The sequence below is a fragment of the Gymnoscopelus microlampas genome, assembly GCF_963454915.1.
Source record: "Gymnoscopelus microlampas genome assembly, chromosome: 2".
Classification (NCBI taxonomy): Eukaryota; Metazoa; Chordata; class Actinopteri; order Myctophiformes; family Myctophidae; genus Gymnoscopelus; species Gymnoscopelus microlampas.
Window position 1 is genome coordinate 45096699 of NC_139939.1, and position 22330 is coordinate 45119028.

General features: G+C 42.3%; 1 protein-coding gene across 2 annotated transcripts in view; it reads right to left on the reverse strand.

Moving 5' to 3' along the window:
- pkn1a (protein kinase N1a) overlaps positions 1-22330 on the reverse strand; it is a 61069-nt gene that overhangs the window by 35061 nt on the left and 3678 nt on the right. The window contains exon 1 of one of the 2 annotated variants that reach the window (XM_084044319.1): positions 13792-13908. The exons of the other annotated variant lie outside the window; for it this stretch is intronic. Within the exon in view, the coding sequence (XP_083900445.1) occupies positions 13792-13806 (15 nt within the window). The 5' untranslated portion in view covers positions 13807-13908. Of the gene's footprint in view, positions 1-13791; positions 13909-22330 lie in introns of those variants that run through there. 2 annotated transcript variants of the gene reach the window in all.

Genomic DNA, 22330 nt, shown 5'->3' on the forward strand with positions numbered 1-22330 from the left:
GAGCAGCCCAAAGGCTATGGATGACGGAGAGGAAAGAACATCGGCAAAGTACATTTGTGTGTATATATTAGCACGTCATCCCCTGTATGGACAATCATTTGTGTGTATATATTATTAGCATTTCATCCCCTGTACGTATGGACAGTCATTTGTGCGGCATTCTCCTGGTGATTGACAATGGCCCTTTCAGAGCAGAGGTAATGTCCACTCCACACACAGATAAAGATCAAGGCGTGGTCATGGAAGCAATACTATTACTACACACACACACACACACAGGGGTGTGGGGCAGGCACGCGCAACCATGCATAACGTGTCCATATGCACACACCCAAGCATAAATCAGAGTCAAATAACGTCCACACACACACACACACACACACACACACACACACACACACACACACACACACACACACACACACACACACACACACACACACACACACACACACACACACACACACACACACACACACACACACACACACACACACACACACACACACACACACACACACACACACACACACCTCCCAGGACATTAGAGTGAGTCTATGCAGCCCGGCCCATTACTGGCTGAGGACAGTGTTATTGTAGAGGGTGTAATCTGTGTAACTATTCCCTCTACCATCCAACTAAAATTATGGCTCCATTATCTGTTGTACAGTCCAACACATGCGTATCGTTACAATGAGGGCCAAACGACATGTAAAATAAACACACAGAATAATGCACCTCTGTGTCCTATTGTGGTGGTCTGTGGAAGAATGGTCAGTGGGAACCACACAGGAGTACAGAACTCATCTATTCACATGTCACACACAAATGTACACATGTGATCTCTGCACTTCCTCTGTGTGTAATGACATCATCTGCTCCTTCTGTTGTTTTCCCGGGCAAGCACACTACCCTATATTCTCTATACACTACAATAAAACATAAATACATAGATTGTACAAAAAGAAAGACATCTTTATTCACACGTCACTGACATTGACTACATTTTTTTGTAAATTGCTCTGTGTTAATTTATCCATTGGTAACTCCAAGAGTGTACAAATGTATACCAAATGTTTTGGTTACATTTGTACACTCTCTGAGTTAAATGAACACTGAGGATTTTACTGTGAACTTGAAATTCACAGCCAAATCTATGATGGCACTGTGTGAGCACTGCGTGTCCCGGAGGAGTGCGTTCAGCCTCTAGTTGAGAGGGACAGACAGAAAGACAGACATAGTAGTAAGCAGACAGCCTGGGCCCCCCGCTGGGGTAAACACACAAGCTCTCTGTCTGTACTCCTACTTCCTGGCATACACAATATAAATACAACACACACACAAAGGGCAGAAGCAAAATAATGACACACACACACACACACACACACACACACACACACACACACTTTTCTATACAAAAGCAGCTGAAAAGCAGAAAATGTTCACTCACACCAGACAGTGCCTTTGACATAAGTGTGAGTAGGTAAATGCTCTCTTTAACCACATGAACCCTAGCTTCCCTTTTCTGGGCATGTCATATTAGGTGAAAGCAGTACATTCAACGAAAATACCCAATCCACAAGACACAAGGCTTGTAGATCGGCTATTTTTAGTGAATATATTTGGTGTAGAGGGAAAAAAGGAGTGGACCAAGAACAGACCCCTGGGGGACCCTGGTCAAAGAAGTATATACGTTTTAGTGGTTAATTAATGGGCCCACAGTATGTCTCTCCCTCTGGTCCTTTCCCACTACCATGGACTATTATTCAGTGAAAAACACAAAACCTGGTGAGAATGAATGACCGTTTCCTGCACATAATAAACTGACTGACTGCAGGACAGGCAGGAGAGGAGGAGAGAACAATTTGAAACAATGAGACCTTTTTACGGGTCCCTCGGGGGGTCTATACTGGCCCCCTCCTTATTTCTAAACCAAATCCTTTTCCTCTACACCAAATCTCTTCACAGAAAAAAGTTCACGAGAACTACAAGATCACAGCTTGTACAAGCTGATGTCTACAATCTCACAACGCGTTGTGAGCTAGTTATTATATATATAGACTGTTATTTTCTCCAAATGTTCACCAATTTTCCCCGAACGATTACACATTTGTACATGCCCAGAATAGGGACACTAGGGTTCATGTGGTTAGCACCACAAGAAGAGAAGGAGAGGGGTGAATCAGTAAATCAGTTAGTGGATTGCTGCTGCTGTCTTGTGAAAAACCCCTTGTTTCCATAATTGGAGTGGTTTTATTTTCATTACTTGAATTAATTTAAACAAGATGTTAAATAGATGATTATATGACAGTAAGCCATCTTAGACAAATCCCTACAGTATGTGAATCACTAAAAGAAGCAAGAGGCAGGCGAAAAAAGGATAGAGGAGAGAACTGAACAAACACAGCGCACAATAGAATAAATAAATGGTTTAAGAAGAACAAGCGGGGTAGAATGACCTGTCCTGACCACAGACAGGCCCACGCCCCTCTGTAGAATGAGGACAGGACAGATGGACAATGTTTGACCTTTGACTCTTATCTGCTGTGTTGGGGCCCAATCACTGGTCTTTATGACTCACCCTCAAGCTGCTGCTACACTCACATCACATTGTCCCTCTCTCACCCTGCCACCTTACACACACACACACACACACACACACACACACACACACACACACACACACACACACACACACACACACACACACACACACACACACACACACACACACACACACACACACACACACACGTCAGTAATTTCTTTGTATATTTAGGTTATTTGTCATATCATCTTCCCTGTGCAACTTCAAATCCTAAAAGCCAAATAGAAAAGTAATTTCTATTCATATACTCATATAAGTTAATCGCAATTAATTCAGTGACATTTAATCGTCAGGTAAAATTTCATAATCGTGACAGCCCTATTCCTCCCCCTCCTCCTTCACTTCCATGTTGAACAGCACCTCAGGGAAGAGTCATTTCATTATGCCAAACATGGGCCAACCAGGACTGGTTGGTGCTGCCCTGTCTGTACTTCACACACACGCAGCAGCAACAACAACAACACAGCCAAAGCATTGCAAAGATTATGCCCAAATAGATCATTTATAATCAGGGACACTTCAACACAAAGACCGCCCGCGTCACCGTAACCTTCCGTTTCCCAGACTGCCTCTCTAGTCTACCCATTCAGTTATAGCCGCCCTGCCTGGTGGAGATAACGCAAGGCAACCTAGAGGTGTGTATAGGTGAGCCACGTCTGGCATTTTCAGCACACTCTGGTAGACATTGACACATACACAAACACGGGCAAAATGGAAGGCAATGAATGGCATGTTAGGTAGTGAGGTACCAAACTTAGCATTACATTATACATTTACTAAATTATAATATTACCGGTCGTTCCTAACTGCGAGCTAGCCTAGCACAACACACATTCTGTGTGTTTAGCCCAGCCAAAACACTCAAAGTAAACTACAGAGAGAAAGAGTGATAGAGTGAGACGGAGAAAACCAGGGAGGTTTGAAGTACAAACATTCCCAGGTGGGAATGTAAACACAGAGACCAGCTTCATATCCATAACAACTGAACTATGACCTTTCCTGAAAGACACAGATAGACAGATGGTGACTCATGGGAAAATATCTAAGGATAAGAGAATCCTCAACCTCCTGAAAGAATGTGTGCACACTACACCAACCTCCACCCAAAACGACACACACACACACGCACACACAGATCTTCAGTCCGGGGGGCGGGGTCCCTTAGCACAGCAAGCCATGTGTCCGTTCCAGACATGCTTAGGTCAGTGAGAGACACCTGTCAATCATCTGATCCCTGTATTGCTAAGTCAGTGGGTAGGCCAGGTGTCAATCATCTGATACCTTGGACAGGCCAGACACCTGTCAATCAGCCCGAGGCCACACATCCCATTAGACCACCTATTCCCAGTGAGCACTGGGCCATGGCAGACACATACTGTATGCCGCTTTTGGTTAGTAGTGTAACTATCGATAGTGGTGACAACACCTACAGTTAGAAAATGACAAGGTGTGGCGTGGTGTGGTATTCTATAGTACGGTATATATTAACGTATTAACGAGTGAGCATCATAGATAGATAGACCTTTACTATTGATCCCGTAGGGGAAATTCAGTTGCCAGGGACACATCTACAACTTTTTAATACTTTTCAGTTATTCAATCATTCTAAAGAAAATACCTCAGCGCGTGTGTGTGTGTGTGTGTGTGTGTGTGTGTGTGTGTGTGTGTGTGTGTGTGTGTGTGTGTGTGTGTGTGTGTGTGTGTGTGTGTGTGTGTGTGTGTGTGTGTGTGTGTGTGTGTGTGTACATTATCTCTGTAGGACCAGGAGAGCAGAGATGTCTGACTTTGCATACAATTGCTCCGACAGGCCTTAAGCCACTGGCCTACATTACCTCCATGCAGCAATGCCCGGCAGAACCACACTGTCTGGGATGATGTGCACGTGTATACATAGTAGACAGTAGTTTTCTAACTATTTGTGCCCAAGGCATACCAATGGGCAAGTCAAAATCAACGCACACCTGTAGGCTAGCCTATTCATAGCGAAAATAGCTTATCAATAAGCATATAACGCCTTGCGGTGTGATGATCTGCTATTTTTGCAGTTTTTAAACATTTGTGAAAACATTAAAAGATTTAAAATGTTCACCTATTTTGACATGCCCAAAATAGGGATGCCAGGTTGAAAGTTGGTAAAATATATATGTTTTAGTTTATAGAATTTGACTCTGTATTGGGAAACAATACTGATATAGTATATACAATAAATACATTAAAATTGTATAGCTGTATACGTATATTGCAATAAAAATGTGTGGCTGTCACAAGGCTGGGCTTGTCTCACACACTAGACTAGTGTGTCTCGGCACACCATTTGGGACCCACTGTCCTACAATGTAGTCATCAGAAACATGGCCCTCTTACCTTTTCTTTCTTTTGAAAACTACTGGAAATTAGATTTGCAAGAATATTTTCAACAGTCCTTGCAGCAAACAGACCTGTGTCTGTTTGCAAGCGCTTGTGTCTTGAGTGTAGTAGATGTGGTGTTCGCATGACTGACTTTCTCTGAAATGCCGATGTCACTTTACATTTGCAGTTCCCAACGAAAGCTTAGAATTCAAAGTGACAGCACTGCATTAAGAATGATTCAGAAAAGGGAATTCGGAGCAAAAGGTTATGTATATCTGCTACCGTGTAAGAGCATTGGAATGGAAGCGTGCTGCGTGTGTGCGTGTGTGTGTGTGTGTGTGTGTGTGTGTACACACACCACAAAATCCTTAGTGGTGGTTCAACTCTACAAATGGACACATCCTAGGTCCACATTTTGACACACTCAAGAGTTAAATTAACTTCAGGGTTTTCACTGTGTTTGTGCACTTGAGTCATCTTAATGAAACATCTGGAGGCATTCCTGAGATGTCTGAGCGGTGACAGCAGCTAAAACCTGGCAGGAAGAAAGGACTGGAGAGCAGGAGGCAGGAGGGAGGGAGGGAGAGAGCGATAAAGGGGGGACTCAGAGTAAAGGAAACAGGGCTGAGATAGCAGGATGGAGAGACGAAGGAGGAAGAAACAGACGTAGAGAGAAGGGAAGAGAATGTCAATGTCCTCAGGTCTGTAGAATAGATTAGAGAAAAGACAGATGAGACTAAAAGGAATTTGTTGAAATACCACCAATCTATACATTTCAGGAATCTCTGTATGTATATACTGTATGTACAGAATGTAGGCCTGTCTGTGTATGTATGTCCTTTCCATATCCTGAAAGGCGTTCATCTGATTGACTTCACTCTTCCCTCTTAGCGGGTGTATTACTGAGGACAAGAAGTGTAGTCGAGGGTGAAGTCGATCAAATGAGTGGTTCTCCAGAACTGGCCCGCTCTGAACGGACACACGTTCGGAATGATGGCCACGCCCTGAACAGGCACGGCACTAGTTGAATCAAATCCTCAAGATGTATGTCTTTTTTTTCCCAACAGTGTTACCAGATAGAAAGTCTAAAATCTCTACAACAAAATGTAATCATCATTATAGAAACATAACCATACCTCGTCATTTTCACCTCCGCCCATAAGGTCACACAGTATGACTCACAATCAAGCTCAGGGTCTGTCAGTTAGCAGAATAACTTGAATAACAGATGGTTGTATTTTCATGGAACTTTGTGGGAATGTTCCGTAGGCTCCCCCGATTGAGATGATTCACTTTTGGGTTGAAAAGGACTAAGGACAAGGTCACAATCAAAGGCATGGGCAATTTGGGCAAAATGACATAGTCACTCATATGAAGGTGGAAATGGCATATCTTGGCAATTGCAGTGTTGGTTGAGGTTATGCACTAGTCTACAGAGTACAAATCTTACATATCTTAATCTCACATATTTGAGTGTCTTTTGAACATCAACAATCCTAGGATTATTAAACCTGCTCAGCAACATGACCATGTAGCCTTTCAGTTTAACTTTAGACCTATAGCAGGCACACAAGACAAATTGGCAAAACAGACACACAGACAGGTTCATGCACAAACTAACACACAGACAATGTGTTATGAGCTGTGATAGGGCAGACGGCCATGATGTCTCCGTACTCACTGCATGGCAGTGGGAAACCCCCAAACTCATGCTGGGTTTTGTATTATTTGAAGCCACCTTCGTTCACTTTCTGCTTTCTGACGCCCCTTTCCCCTTTCACACTCTCTTCCACTCGTTCAGACTCTTTTTCATTTGTGCCTGTTTCAGAGCCAAGGATGAGAAAATCGGGATAGGGGAGGGGACCTACACCACCCATTCCCAAGAGACGCAGACAGAACATCTCAGCAGAGAGCAAAATAAATTGCCAGAAGGGGAGAGAGAGAGGGAGAGAGAAAGAGAGAGAGAGAGAGAGAAAGAGAGAGAGAAAGAGAAAGAGAGAAAGAGAGACAGACACACAGACACACACAGACACACACACACACACACACACACACACACACACACACACACACACACACACACACACACACACACACACACACACACACACACACACACACACACACACACACACACAGAGAGAGAGAGAGAGAGAGAGAGAGAGAGAGAGAGACAGAGAGAGACAGAGAAAGAAAGATGTACCGCCTGAAAAAAGGGAATGGTAGAGTGAGCAAGAGAGCGGGAGAGATGGCCAGCCAAATAGAGCAGGGAGGTGGGGTGGGGGGGATGGAGGGACTGGTAGGTTTTCAATGCCAGAAGCAATTGATGGATAAAAGAGCATGTGAGAGTGCGTGCGCACTGGATAAGTCCACTGCCAAATACACTGATATGAGAGAATAATAGACAGAGAAAGAGACACACAGAGAGAGGAGAAAGAAACATGAATGGAACATGGAAAACAAATAATGCTGTTACTGCTAAAAAAGTAATTGAAGCATATGATTAATTTGAAACACATGCAATAATAATAAAAAAACAATCAAAGTAAGCATAATCATACACTTGAACAGCCTGATAGACTTGGTCTATGAGAGGAAATGAGACAAAGAGTTGATTAATTTCAGAGAAAGGGTGGATGTCGGCACCATATGGTCAAGGGAGGAAGAGAGATCATTGAAAGCATATCTTTGGCATACAGCCATAGCTGTACTGAACGTCAGTAGTAACTATTGAAGCCAAAAGGGAGAGGATGAATGAAGGAATTAAATAATGTAAACATAGAGGAATGTAAGAAGAGAAGGGAGATCCGAAGTTGGCTCTGCGAGGGCTTTTTTATCATTATACATTTTTTGCACTTTACAGTATGCTTTATTTCAGATAGGTAGAGAGAGAGGGAATCAAGAGTAGAGGGAGAGGAGAGACAAGACGGGGGTTTGACTTGGATTCAAACCCGAGTCCTCTCGCTCACGAGGAGCATATGGTCTGTGTGCATGTGCACTAACTGGCTGGGCCACCAGACACCTCAACATAAGGGCTTTTTACTAGACAAGACTGTCCTACTTTTGGTCAGGAACAACCTCAGACAGGGCCGTGCACACAGTTTTGCGAAGGGAAGTGCCCTATTGTAAATAAAGAGAGAAATTATGTAATATCTAAAAAAGGCGCTTTCTCCTGCTGTATGAAGGCAATCTGGGCAGGTGCTTGGGCACCGGTTGGCTCCTATGTTTGCACGTACCTACCCTCAGGGACAGTAGGCTGTGTACTGTATGTGTTCCCTGCATGAATCCCTAACATGCTGTGTGTGTGTGTGTGTGTGTGTATGTGTGTATCAAACCAATGCACGGTTGAGTTGTGGGAACATAATGTATCTGTACATAGGAGTGTGTGGACAGACACACTACATGACAGCCTGATTGTAAATTAACCCATTAAGACCGGGAAAGCATCTGTGTCATTTTAGATTTTAGCTATATATATATATATCTCACAGCGCGATCTACAAGCTTGCAGTGTGTCACTTTGTGCCGCGCTGCAAGCTTGTAGATCTGCTATTTTTGAAAAATCTTGAAGATTTGTGCAAATCTTTGAATATACAGTACATATATTTTAAAGTGAACATCTTTAACTCAAATCTTTGGTTCTAGGTGTACCTGGAACAAAAATATTTTCAGATGGAGATCGGTAGCCAAATACATATAATTTTAGAGGTCCTCGACTTGAAAAAGTGTTGAACACCACTGATATAGCAACATACGCTTTTTCTGAAAACTGTTAGTATTTAAAAGACATGTTTAGTATCGGCCTCAGGTCTTAATGGGTTCAAGACATAACAGAGTGGCTATCATATTCCCTCAGGATCTTTTTTTCTCTCCCGTAGAGGTCCATGAAGATGCACAGAACATTCCATGACAATCCAGCACATAGGTTTTGAGATACAGTTTGGGACCATTTGGTAAACCGACGAACAGACCGACCGACCCACCCACCGACATAACCATCTTTAGATCCCTGACCAGAGACGTGACCAACAGCTGATATGACAGAACAAAATGCTGGGAGCGTGCTTACTGGTAGTTACTGGATTAGGGGTGCAAATGATTTAATCTATCATAATAAATAATCGATTATCGATAATGTTTTAAAATGATCAATAACATTTATCAAAAAAGTGAAAATGGCAGAATGCTGATCTACAGCTTGTGAACTTGTTTTGTAGATGTGCTATTTTCACTAGGGCTTAAAGGAGTAGTTCACCCAAAAAGACGTCGGTCTCTCTGGTAGGAGACACAAAGAGTCTCCTTTTTGTCTCCTACCGGAGAGACCGCCGGTCATCAAATTATTGGCTTAGGAACGTGATAAAAACAAAAAGATCTCCATGAATTCAATGCTTCATGGGGTGTGTACTGTAATTGACATTTTTTGGGTGAACTACTCCTTTAAGTGGTTCATCGATTAGTTGATATTCGCACCGGCTTCGAATGCTATCAATGCATTGAATGGGAGATTATCACGTTTTATCAGACCATTGAATGGGCGAAGTAGGCGAGCTACCGTCTACCCCGCGATTTGTCAGACCATTCACTGGGCGTAATCAGGAGCTACTGACCTACCGACGGAGGCGGAGCAGTCCCCACAACAATATTTACGATTCTGTCCATATCGGTACATAACTCGAACGGCGCTGAGTAGGCACAGGCGAGGGTCGCACCGCTCCGGACGGCAACTCAGTCGCCTTAGCTCCTTCGGTGGCCCGTCGCGGGGCTCCACCTCGCCTGAGACTGCGCGCCTCCGTCATGGTCCGAAACCGAAACAACCAAAACCAAAACCGAAACTAAAGTATTGAAGTCATCTCCGTCGGTAGGTCAGTAGCTCCTGATTACGCCCACTGAATGGTCTGATAAATCGCGGGGTAGACGGTAGGTCGCCTACTTCGCCCATTCAATGGTCTGATAGAACGTGATAATCTCCCATTCTATGCATTGATAGCATCCGAATCAGGTGGATATTCGCACATTATACAGTATGAAAAACGGTATCGATTATTCGATTAATCGAAAAAGAAATCCATAGAATAATCATTAAGAAATGAATAGTATAGTTATAGTATAGTATAGTTGTAGCCCTACTGTTAATGTTTGTGTGTATGTGAGGGAGAGGGAGAGGAAGAGAGGGAGAGATAGAGAGAGAGAGCTGCAAGGAGTGCATCATATTTATGTTATGAGAGCACCCTGGGGAGAGTGCAGTGGTTTTAATAGCGCAGCTGTGTGAGTGTGCGCGCTCATGTATAGTGAAACAACACAAACAGAGCAGGGGGTTGGGACATAATATGATTGCAGTGACAACGTTTAAAAAATGACTCAGGTGTGGCAACAGTAGTGTAGACCAGCTGAACAGGTCTGTCACTCTGTGTGACTGCTGACAGAACCTGCTGGAACAAGCTCAACTCACCGGCTGTGGCTCAGTTGATGGATGTTGGAAAGGTATTTATAGTCATCAGCTGGCGGTTTTTAGGTGGTGGATGTTGTGCCATTAGTGACTAACAATGAGGACATTTTATTTGGCAGTGGAGTTTTTTTTTATAGATGCTTGTCTGAATAGAATCAGAAGAAATTCACCCCATTACAAATACATGAAATATTCTGGCTGGGTTTGAGGGCAAAGACAAAATCTTGACTACTGTGGTCAACATAACATTTGAGGCAGAATCTTAAACTCAAGCTTTTCTCCAACACAACCACCGATCAAATAAAATAAGTCAGGTTTCTTTGCGTCAAGTATTCCAAATCATTATCGGAACATTTACTTGAACAGGCAATTAGTAGGTCACAGAAGAACATCATGTTGTTAAATACAGAGTTGAGAACACATTGTGCTTTTAAGATATATTTTTTGGCCTCATATTTCTACTAATCAAATTATGTGGGGAAATAAATAAGCCAAAGAAACCAGTCATTATAAGTCATTTCGGGGTTAAATAGTCTGAGGTTGCATGGTTTTGGAATTACACTTTCTATTCTCAGACCAATAACATTCGGCTCATTATTTTCTTTGCCTCAAATAAAATGAGCATAATGGGTAATGGGGAAAGTGACAAATTCTACATTTTCTTTTTTAATCACAGAGAGATTCTAAACAATAATGGAGCATAAGAGAGTGAAAGGTTGAGTAGATGAAGATGTTCTCATATTTAGCTGTTGGTGGTGTGTGAAGGAGGTGCCTTCCTCAATTAATTAGAAAAGATGGGAACTGTGATGGTGCTGGTTGGGTGGGTTGTGATCGAATTACACAGAGAGGATTAGTGCTGGGATTAAGTAGGCCTGTCAGTTATTACATAATGGTCTGATCAGAATTATTTCTGCAAATCACAATTATTTTATATAATTGTTAGAATCGATTCCATTAATCATTTTTTTTTAAAGCAGGATAAAATTAACAGAAATGTCATATTTCCATCAGTTTATAATTATTTCCATATTTCCATGTAGTTTTCTATGTTCTTTTAGCAGCTTTTAACCTGGCAGCCCTTGGTTTAAGAGAGGTTTGACCCAGATGGAATAAACAGTTTAGTGCAGGTGACAGTGGTAATGAATGTTGAAACATTTATTGACATCTGAAATCACATACAATTTCATATTCCAGAGTAGTGTTCATAGTGGCAACAAATAAAACAATGTTCCACTCAAATTGGTTTCGGTATCATTACAGCTTGGTTCCACTTCATGTGTCATTGACCATACACAGGGAAGACTTCCCAAAAGAGATAATCTCATGAGCCAGGTGTGTGCGTGTGTGTGTGTGTGTGTGTGCGTGTGTGTCCGTATTTGGAAATACACCTATGACCTCATCCTCTTGCTAGGCCTGTCACAATTATTAAATAATTGTCATTATCATTTCCATGTTGAAAAGTGTTCATAAAGTTTCAAACATTAAAAAAAAACAAATAGCAGAAATAGCAGATCTTCGAGCACACAATGCGTAGCGATGCAACGCGTTGTGTGCTTGTTGGTCGGCTATTTCCGTAAAAGTTTACGTATACAAGGTGTTCCCACACCAACCCGACGTCGGTGCCGGTAAGTCTTGGAAAGCGTCCATTGCCGAAACTCTGCTGTTGAATGGGCGGTGGGGGTACACTGTTTTGACCGTCAGGCTGGCGGAGAGGACGTAGAGCTCTCTGGTTGGATGCTAGGAGGGGTAGCGGAGACCTTTCTAATGCAATACAGAGGTAGTGCTCTCTGTCAAAAATAAAATTCTAAATACGAGTCTCCAGATGATGACAGCGCATATCCATGGTATAAATATTTCTACAGCTGCATGTGTGGGACTGTGCGTGAGCACGCACGTGGCTCGTCTCATTCAAAACACCAGCTGTCAGCTCAGCTGTCATATTTTATCTGAAACAAAATGTATATGCCGGATCTTTAACTTGTCAATAATATCATAAGCACTTATCCTATTCTACAGTAGGCTACTCAAACAGAAATGACAGGCTTCCATTTTTTATAATCATTCTATTATTATATTATATTGATTATTAGTTGAAGCAAAATAATATGGCCCTGTGCGCATAGCCCTGCCACTTGTTGCAGCATTTGTTTACAAATCCTAAAAGGCAAACAGAAATGTTTATTCATATGTTCGTAATGTTCAATGCCAAAAACACAATTAAATCGTTAATCACGATTATCTGTGTGACAATTCATTGTCAAGTAAAATGTCATGATTGTGACTGGCAAGCTGTACTCTTGCCAGCTGCTTCCATGACTGCCCACACCCCCAGTAATCTATGTTCTTGGTCATACAATGTTTCTCACCAAAACAAATAATTGATAATCAAGCAAAGAAGTATAGAAGCTCACATAGGAGACACCTGTCTCTCTGGCTCTCAGATTCATATGTCGTAGCCAGGAGGAGCCCTTGCATCCATCCAGTGCTTGTGACATTGATGAGGCAGCCAGAAAGTGATGCTGATTGCTGAGTGATTATCGCAAATCAATCACAAGATTATGCTTGATGTATACTTGTTGTGAGTCTGTGACCCTGGGTCGCGCACAGAAAATAGCAGAGCTTGTATATCTGCTATTTTCAGTGCCCAAAACTGCAACCAAGCATAAATAACGCCTTACATGTCATGGTGTCATACTTGGCCAGCATAAATAAATACAGCTCATACTCTTCACTTGTTTGTCTGTCTCTGTGCACTCTCTTTAGTTGGGTTTTGCGCACACGAGCAGGAGGTTGGTGCCGAAATGTCTCTCAGTTTCCCAGACAGAGCGGTTGGGAGCGTCTTCCCGCCTCACTGTACAGTAGGTGGGTGCAGTTGTACAAAACCTGTTTTTTTAGATTGATGACACCCAGTCTGTGTCAATGTTACGGCATTCCCCTCCCCCTCTCATATTGCCTGTCAGTTCAACTGTCACCTGATTCCACACACACCCACTACACTACACGGCCACCTAAGGCAGGTGGATAGAGCTATTTTTGGCATAGAGAGCTTTTCAGGAAGTCGACCAACTTGAAAAATTAATGTCCTTAAAAAGAATAGAATGCAGGTGGGAATTGACTAACAAAGTGAAACTGCTCTTGTTACTCGCTGTTAGTAGTGTTCATTTTGTGGATGAACGTCTGTGATGAAACATGTGCATCACAAAACTGTTAAATACAAGAGTTAACATAAAGTAAACGCTCTGCAATCCTAAGTTGATCGATTCAGCAAGTGGACTTTCTTCAAAATTCAAGTATTAGTCTAGAAAGTTGTCACAGAAGTTTGCAATGAATAATGTAGGCTATAATAACAGAATAAATGTGTTTCAGAAGTGGACCCCAGAAGTCTCACCATCTTTTCAGCCATACAGGTCAAGACAAAGAATTGTTCCAGCCGTCGTTTCACCTCGTGTTGGTGGGTTTTCCAATAGACTCTTATCAGCGTAACTTGATCTCCAGCCCATTCTAATGAGAAGTATTGTTTAGACTCGAGTGAGACTTTAATAAGTCCCTCAGCCTATTTATACACCTCCACACCCACCCTTGGCGTATTCTCATGATGACGCATGAGAAAACACACACGCGCGCGCACGCACACGCACACGCACGCACACGCACACACACTTGGATAAAGTCCAACTTAAAACAAGATCTTATCAACATAATATTTGCCTGCTGGATTTCAAACACACATTCACTGATGTTTAAAAAAAAATCTTCCAATAGCTTGTTTTAAAATAGATGTGCTGTGCTAAATTACTGCTAATATAGTACACAGTGTTCTGTAATGGAATTCACAGGTGTTTCCCGATGACAGGAAAAAAACAAGCAAAAACTAAAAAAGAGAAAAACTAAAGAGAGATGTCTCCTTGGCTGAAGACTGATAAGCACCAATAGCACTATTTTGGGGGCCAAAGTAGAAAAAGAAAACGTAGCCTCTCCCTTCTAATTATCCCCAGTGGATGATACGGTCCTGAGGTCCAACCATACCCAGAGCGGAAAAATAGGGGAGGCCGCAGGAAAGGAGGAAAGAAGTGAGGAGAGGAGTGCAGGGGAGGGGAGATGTGGAGGAGGAGGAGGAGGACAGACCAGCTGGTGTATTGCCTCAGTAGAAGGGAGGAAGGGGAGGGAGGGACAGTGAGTTAGCCAGGGAGGGGATACAACAACAGAAGGACTACATGCTGGATCACTTTACACAGGGAGGACTCCCAACTGTTGCTCTCTCTCCCAGAAGAACCATTGATTAGAAGAACTTTGGTCTGCTAGTCAGTGGTTCTCACACTTTTTCATGTCAAGGAGCCCCAAATTAATTTGCATTTGGCCATGGACCCCCATCTGAAACTATTTCGTGCCAGGGACATGGCACAAAATGATTTAAAAAAAAAAAAAAGATTTGAGTGAAATTGAAATGTTTTCAAAGATTTTTTTAAATAGCCAATCTATAATTTCACAACTTGCGTTGTGAGTGCTTGTACATCAGCTATTTTCTAATAGCCAATGTATATAGGTTTAAAGTGGTTAAACTGATTTTGATACTACAGTATACTAACACATTTTGCTGGGGGCCCCCCTGGAACGCCCTCCTCAAGGACCCCTGGGGTCCCCAGGCCCCACTTTGAGAAAGACTGCGCTAACGTGTCCTCCGGCAGCAGAGCTTAAGAACTGTACAATGATCTGTTCATATTGGACAACACAATTGATCGCAACACAAAACTGCCGTGAGCATGACTGGATCTCATTGATCTCATCACAGAAATCCAATACAGTTATTCTGGTGTAGTGGAATGGTATGGTAGTGTGTAACCTAGTCAATAATAGTTGTTTACTGGTGGGACTGGTCCTACCAGGGCTTGAGGGTAGTGGTTCCCAAACGTTTTAACTCCATACCCAAAAGAGAAATGTGATGTCTCCCCAGGACACAAACACACAAACTAGTGAAAATAGCCAAACTAGAAGCTCACAAGAGCTTGTAGATCTGGATGGAATTTCTTAGATAAAACTTTTTTTTTTGGAAAAGTTTGAATTTGTTTTAAATGTACTGTATGAAAAGAAATGTTGGTTTTGAAAATATTTATAAATAAAAATAAATAAAAAAGGAAACTAAAAATAAAGGGAGATTTCCTCACGAACCATAAACTTGTGTCTGCGACCCACAAATGGGTCCCGACCCAGTGTTTGGGAAACGGTGCTTTAGGGCATAAGGGCAACAGGGGGCCAGTGGGGATGGTTTTACATAGGGTGTCATATGAATCTTTAAAAGGGTAGGTATAAGACTCTTCTCACATGTTGTGAAAGCCTATTCCATTCAGAAACCATGCTGACAGTGTGAGCAGGGCAGTGTACTCGATTGTCCATAGTGACCTTTCACTGTCTTATCACACAGTCAGTCAGTGATAAAAGGCTGGTAGAGTTAACAAGATCCCCAGTCGCAGACAAAATAAACCATTATTTGGCTAAACAGACAGGGCTGGTGTTCATTTCATTTCCCACACTGAACGTGACATCGTGGGGTTGAAATTTTCCTTTACAGCTTCAAAGAATAAATTGGGTCATATTAAGGCTTACGGTAATGTGCAGGAAAACTCCCCACAGAACAAGGCTTAACCAGCACACCCAACAATAGTGTTTTCTATTATGTGTAACTGTCCTCTGCTGTGACCCTTGGGGACCGATTGATTCCATGAAGTTTTCCTTCTCTGCTTTGTCGTGTAGCCGACCCCCTTATAAATGTGGGGGAAATCACCCTGTATGGTCGGTTACGGTGTGCCAAAAGGCAAGAGAAGTAGCAATATTTTGTTCCAGGGACCCCCAGAAGCAAAGATTTGAGTTGTAAAATGTATATATTCAAAGATTTGCACACATTTTCACGATTTGTTTTTCAAAAATAGCTTATCTACAAGCTCATACCACGGCACTCTGTGCCGTGCTATGAGCTTATATCTGCTATTTTTGAATAGCCAAAGAAATCTAAAATTACACAGATGCGTTCCCGGATTGAATCGGTTAAAAAAAAAACTATTAGTAGCCTAGTTTGTGAGGGGAAGGGATTTGGGACCCCGATATCCAAGTGTCAAGACAACTATCCCTTGTGCACCTTTCTCTGCACATACATTCGTATCCCTACAGGTTTAAGTAGGCCAACTAATTGAGCTACTGGGACGCCAGGAGCATCGAACCACCACCACAAAAGACAAAACATCAAAACATTGAAGCCTACTGCGTTGTAGGGCTGCACAATATTATTTCAGCATCAACATCATACACATAGTGACTTTGCAAAGGATAACGAAGGCAAATTGGGCCAGTCACTCACTTACTGTACTTACTTAAAATAGTACAGTCCATCTGACAGACATTATGTAAACAACAATGATTTCTTGACTTCTTGGTAACTGGTCTTGCATGCATAATCACAGAGGTGTCATGCTGAGTCAACAACAGTATTGAACGACTGCCTTATTAATATGTTCCCCTCTAAAATAACCCTAATCATTCCTAGAGTGATTAATTATTGTCTCCATCATGCCGAAGGCCAGAGACTATGTTTTTTCCGCAAATGGGAGTATTACACCATATTTAATAGCTGTACTTGTCTTGCAGTCCAACGCATTCCAACACTCACTCAAATGCCATGTCCTAGTCTAGACTAGTTTCTAGAGTTGAAATAAACTGTTCTGCAATAGATGAATAAACTGCTGATTGTATCTTTAATTAAGAAGTAGACATTTATTTTCTTCTGGCGTAAGAGCAGTCTGCCAGACAGTCCTAGACCACAGGACTGAGATGCTAAGAGAGAGATGGCTGCTGTGAGCATGTTCTATTTTAGAAGATGTACTCGAAATGTGAGGCTGTGTCACTGAAGATAACAATCCCATTAACAAACCCACAGCTTGTTAGCTTTATTGGCTGGCTAATGTTGAGAGAACTCAGTTCAAGTTTAGCTCTCTCTCTACATTAGAGTTGTTCATTTTGTGCTGCCACAAAATCCTAGTGGCCACATAGATAACCCTAAGTGGCAGGCCTGGGATCAATGTTTCTGGCCACGGGGCCCCCCCAGGCATAATGAAGAAAGGTTAAGGTCAGAAAGCAGGGCTGGAGTTAGGAGCAATAGGGATGGTGGATTAAACAAAACACTTCTAGATTGCCTCACAGTACAGAAAAGCGAACAGTCTTACACTGTCATACACCTGTCCCACATGTTTCTCTGTACTGTACATCATAGGCCACCAGCTGTCCAGTTGGTGGGGTGATCCCTGGCTAATAGGGATGTAACGATGCATCGCCAGACAATTATTGATACAAATGTGTGATTAAAAAAAAGAATCACACTTTTTAAGTTCTTAATCTAGGTTTACATAATGTTCACTTGTGGATCGTATGCACTTGCACGTACGTTGTACAGAATATAAATTAGGCTTTGGCAGGAAAGTTGTTAATGCAGCAATGCACAATGTACAGTTTATTATGACAGTGAATAAATGCTCCTGCTGTTCCTTCTGATCAGGTGGAGAGTGGTATGTCGGCCCGCAGACACATCTTTGCAGCTCAAAACACAGTGTGTTTGTTTTGGGGTGGCGCTTCCCATGACACTGTTTCATTGTAAACTGACTTCTAGGAATCACAGTTATAACAGATCGCTGACCAAGGCTGGGTAGCCTGAAAATAGCAGATATACAAGTAGGGCTGTCACGATTAGAAAATGTAAGTTGACGATTAATTGTCATACACATAATTGCGATTAACGATTTAATTGTGTTTCCGTCGTTGAAAACTGGAGCATATGAATACAAATTACTTTGGCTTTTAGGCTTCGTAATCAAAAATTACACAGGGCAGATGACAAATAACTTTTGTCTCTAAGAAATTACAGACATATTTAATTATTTTATACTTTTAAAATTAAAATAGCGAAAATAGCTGATCTACAATCTACAATCAACATGTCGTAAGCTTGTAGATATGCAATTTCAGCTTTTTTTATATTTGAAAATGCATTTTGGATCATGGAAACAATTTTGACGATCATGACGAATCCACGATTAAGCTAAAAATAATTGCAATTATCTAAAATAATTGCGATTAGACAATTATGTAATAATTGTGACAGGCCTATATACAAGCTCACAACGTGTCACATCATCTAATCTTATGAAGTGGGATGGGTAGGGGGAGGAAGAGCTGATATTTGGAACAGAGGGGCATGTCACTATGAGGGCAAGAGAATTATAGGATTTCTGCAGAGTGGCAAGAAGAGGTGGAGGAGGGCTGGAGGGAACCTAAAGACTTCCCTGGGACTGTGTACTACCAGGGAAAGGCTGCTGGGATATACAGTATGTTAATCACTACAAATCCGATCAGATATTGTATACTATAATGGCAAAAGTCACACAAATATGCATTGAATGTTCACTCAAACAAAGACAAAACCTGTTTGAAGCCATAGTAAGCTTTGCAGTACACAAGACAAAAATCCAAGCAAGCATTCAAAACGCATTTACAAATATGCAAACAATACGAGCACTCTTGTCATTACACACGCGAACAGCACTCGTGGGCTTTAGCACCACTGGGCGTGGGGGGTTGGTTGGCTGGTTGGGTTGGTTAGTTGAGGGTGTGGTCATTGAGTCTGCCCAAGCTAGGATAGGGGAAATGAACAGACAGGCGAAGTGAATGTGATCTGGACTGCTAGCGTGTCAGACAATAGATCCTATTGTACTGCTACTGTCAGAGAGCCTCATCATCAGCATAATGGCCTTTAGATCCCCCAGCCTCTATTCCACCCTCAGGCCCCTACAGGCCTGGTCCACCACTGTGCTGTACCTCTTGAGAGGAGTAGCCTCTATCGGTGGCCTTGCATGTTTGGCTTATTGACTACAACTCACCGGATATTATTGCTGACCATTTTTCCAAAGCATACTGTACTTTGTTTGGTCTTTGTGCAAATCGATGTTGCACATTCATTTCAGCACAGCAATCTGAGTCAATTATCATAAACAAAAAGGGCGGCACACAAACAAACGCAAACAATTTGAAGATCTGAATCTAGATCCGGGGATCCAGTCCGGAGCTTATTCTTAGTTCAAATAGTAAAATCACCAGCAAGTTGACAAGTCAATTTGAATAAAAATATGTGTGGGGTTTTATAATGCTATACATTGTCAGAATCTGCTTTGTTTGAGTTTGTTTATCTTACAATAAATGGCGCAAAATCTCTGTACATGATCTGTAGTACCTGTACCTGTGTGCCGAATTCAAATTCGGCACACAGGAATGACCCGAGGGAGTGCAGTGCCCGGTGTCGAGTCAGTCGATAGGCGGTTGTCCAGAACCGCCGAGCCAACTGATACACCCATTCAACAAAAGGCTCTGCCCGTGGCCAAAATGAGCCAATTGATTGCCGTGGCAACCCCAGCCTAAGCTTGATTTGGTCAATTCCCCACACCTGTCGAATTGCCCACACCTGCAATTTCATTAGGTAGATGGTCCACTTTTCAGAGTCAGTTAGCACTCTTCACACAGTCTCCACAGACTGCACAAGGACTTTTCCAAAAGGGACACAGACAGACTGACCCTCAGTTACAACAGGTACTCTGACAACGGGTATAAAGGGCATTGCATAACAGGGTGGGGCATGTATTCCCTATTTGCATCGTTCCCAACTGACATGGCCCGTTTCCTCATGTGATGGGGAGATTATTTTGAATTCTACATTTTTAATCAACAGATCATCTAAAGAAGAAATATCACCAATATTTGGAATTACATCATGGCATGGTAACTGCACAACCCAATCTCGAGTGTAAGTGTAATTTAAGTTTGATCAAACATGGGTAGCCAAAGGTAGCACTTTAAGAAATGCACACACACTTGGCAGAAAACCAACACTTCTGTGGTTTATTTTAACGTATTGTGCGGTGTAGATTAATGTCACCAGCAAAACAAATAAATGGTGCTTTTGATGTCGTCTTGCAGGGATGTGAACAATACAGCACAAAGACAGCAGGAAGCCCCACATAGCACCGCAGTATAAACATAAAGACACAATCCACAGCCTCTCAGAAGACAGTATCTGTCAGAACAGAAGACAGTTAGTATGACTGTTTACATTTACATGTGTTACTTACAGTACCTCAAACTGTCTGCATGCAGAGCCCTGAGCAGGGAGTGAGGTTTTCTGTGATCCATAAGTGCTGCACAGGAAGCTGACAATGTACTTCTAACATCAACTAGTAGATGAAAGTTAGAACTGGTTGTCAAAAGACACATTGCGTTCATGCTGACAATACACCCAATGCACAGTTGCCTACATTAAACTCAGGATAGGCTAGAGAGCAAGAGATACAAGCACAATGTAAGTACAGTCGGCAGAACCAGATCATAAGAGATTAGCAGCACATTACGCCTATATTAAGCATTATGCTTGCTTGCTTGCTAGTATAATTCATGTGGTACTGTAACATGAAACAACAAACCTAGGCAATATGAATGAGAGCATCAGTTATTTCTCTGTCTTCAGTTACTCTAATGTTCTGTGATGAAAAAATGTATTAGCTTGGGTTCTGTCTGTCTCCATGGCCAAGAGGCAGTGCTGAGAAAAAGCATGAGATAAGTGCATAACAGTCTCCTTACGTCATGCAACGGCTTATGGGAAGTATCCCTATGTATTCCCCTGTGTGTCTGCCTCTGTGCATGCCATTTACATGCAACTACTACAGTGCTATGTGGTGACTTGGGGCTTTCAGCTGTGCAGTTCAGCTCAGCTTCCCTGTAAAATATGATGTTGCGACAGCAAAATCCACCATTCCCTTACATGATGGTGTACAGAAAGGTTATTATAAACACTTGTGTTGCAGCTTTCCCCACTCATTCCTGTCTCCCCTTTGACCTTAATGAGGAAGCGTGACGCAGTTTGGTTCAGATTCCTATTGGGGTTGTTTTTTTGTATCCAGTCTTCCTGTGGGGTGAACAAAAGGCACGCTGTGACTGAAGAGGCTGCAGAGCGCCACTGGTCTGCTGCCTCCCGTCCACAATCAGAGGCATGTGATGTATAGAAATGTGTGATAAACCTCTTATCCCCTCATATCTGATGCGTGAGAAAATGTGAGAAATGGTGGACGCACACGGCAATGCAGGACCAGTGCACAATGTACATGCTGTAATTCTATGAGTTTGGGTAGCCATTCCACTGTGTATACTCTGTGTATTCTCTATATAGGAAGATAATATACTTGTCTTGGATGACATTGGGACTGGGCCCAAAACATACTTGACATAAGTACACAAACCGTATAGTATGCGCACGTTGTTACAATCTAAAATGTGTCACCTGAAATTCATAGCCTGAAACGTACAGTCTGTCTCCCAGTTGACTTTATTAAGTAGAACATAGGATCTTCAATATGTCCATCAATGCGAAAGCCCCCCACCCACGCAATACTTTATTATACAGCCTGGATTCTTGAGGTCCGAATCTGGACCCAAGCTGAGCTCACCTTAGACCAGAAGTCAGCATAGAGCAGATACTTCACTTTATGTTATAACATGATGGTACAACATCAGTTACATTTGACAAAACCTACCATCACCTGTGCTGGCCCAGTTGGCTATTCTCTACTTGATAGACCTGAATACATTTGTGAACACAAACCATATGGGCTGGCAGTACAGGAACTGCATAGAACAGCTCTTATGAGTGAAAATGGTGTGTTATACACATACAGTGATAAACACACACCCAAGGTGTATGACAAAAGACAGTCAGCAAATAATAGATATAATAACTCACACTAGGGAGAGTCAACTTTTAGTGCTTCTTCAGTGCATCAGTCAAACCCTGAGAATCCCGTATGGTAAGATCTTGTGACAGAGAAGGGAATAATAGTTTCCAGTGT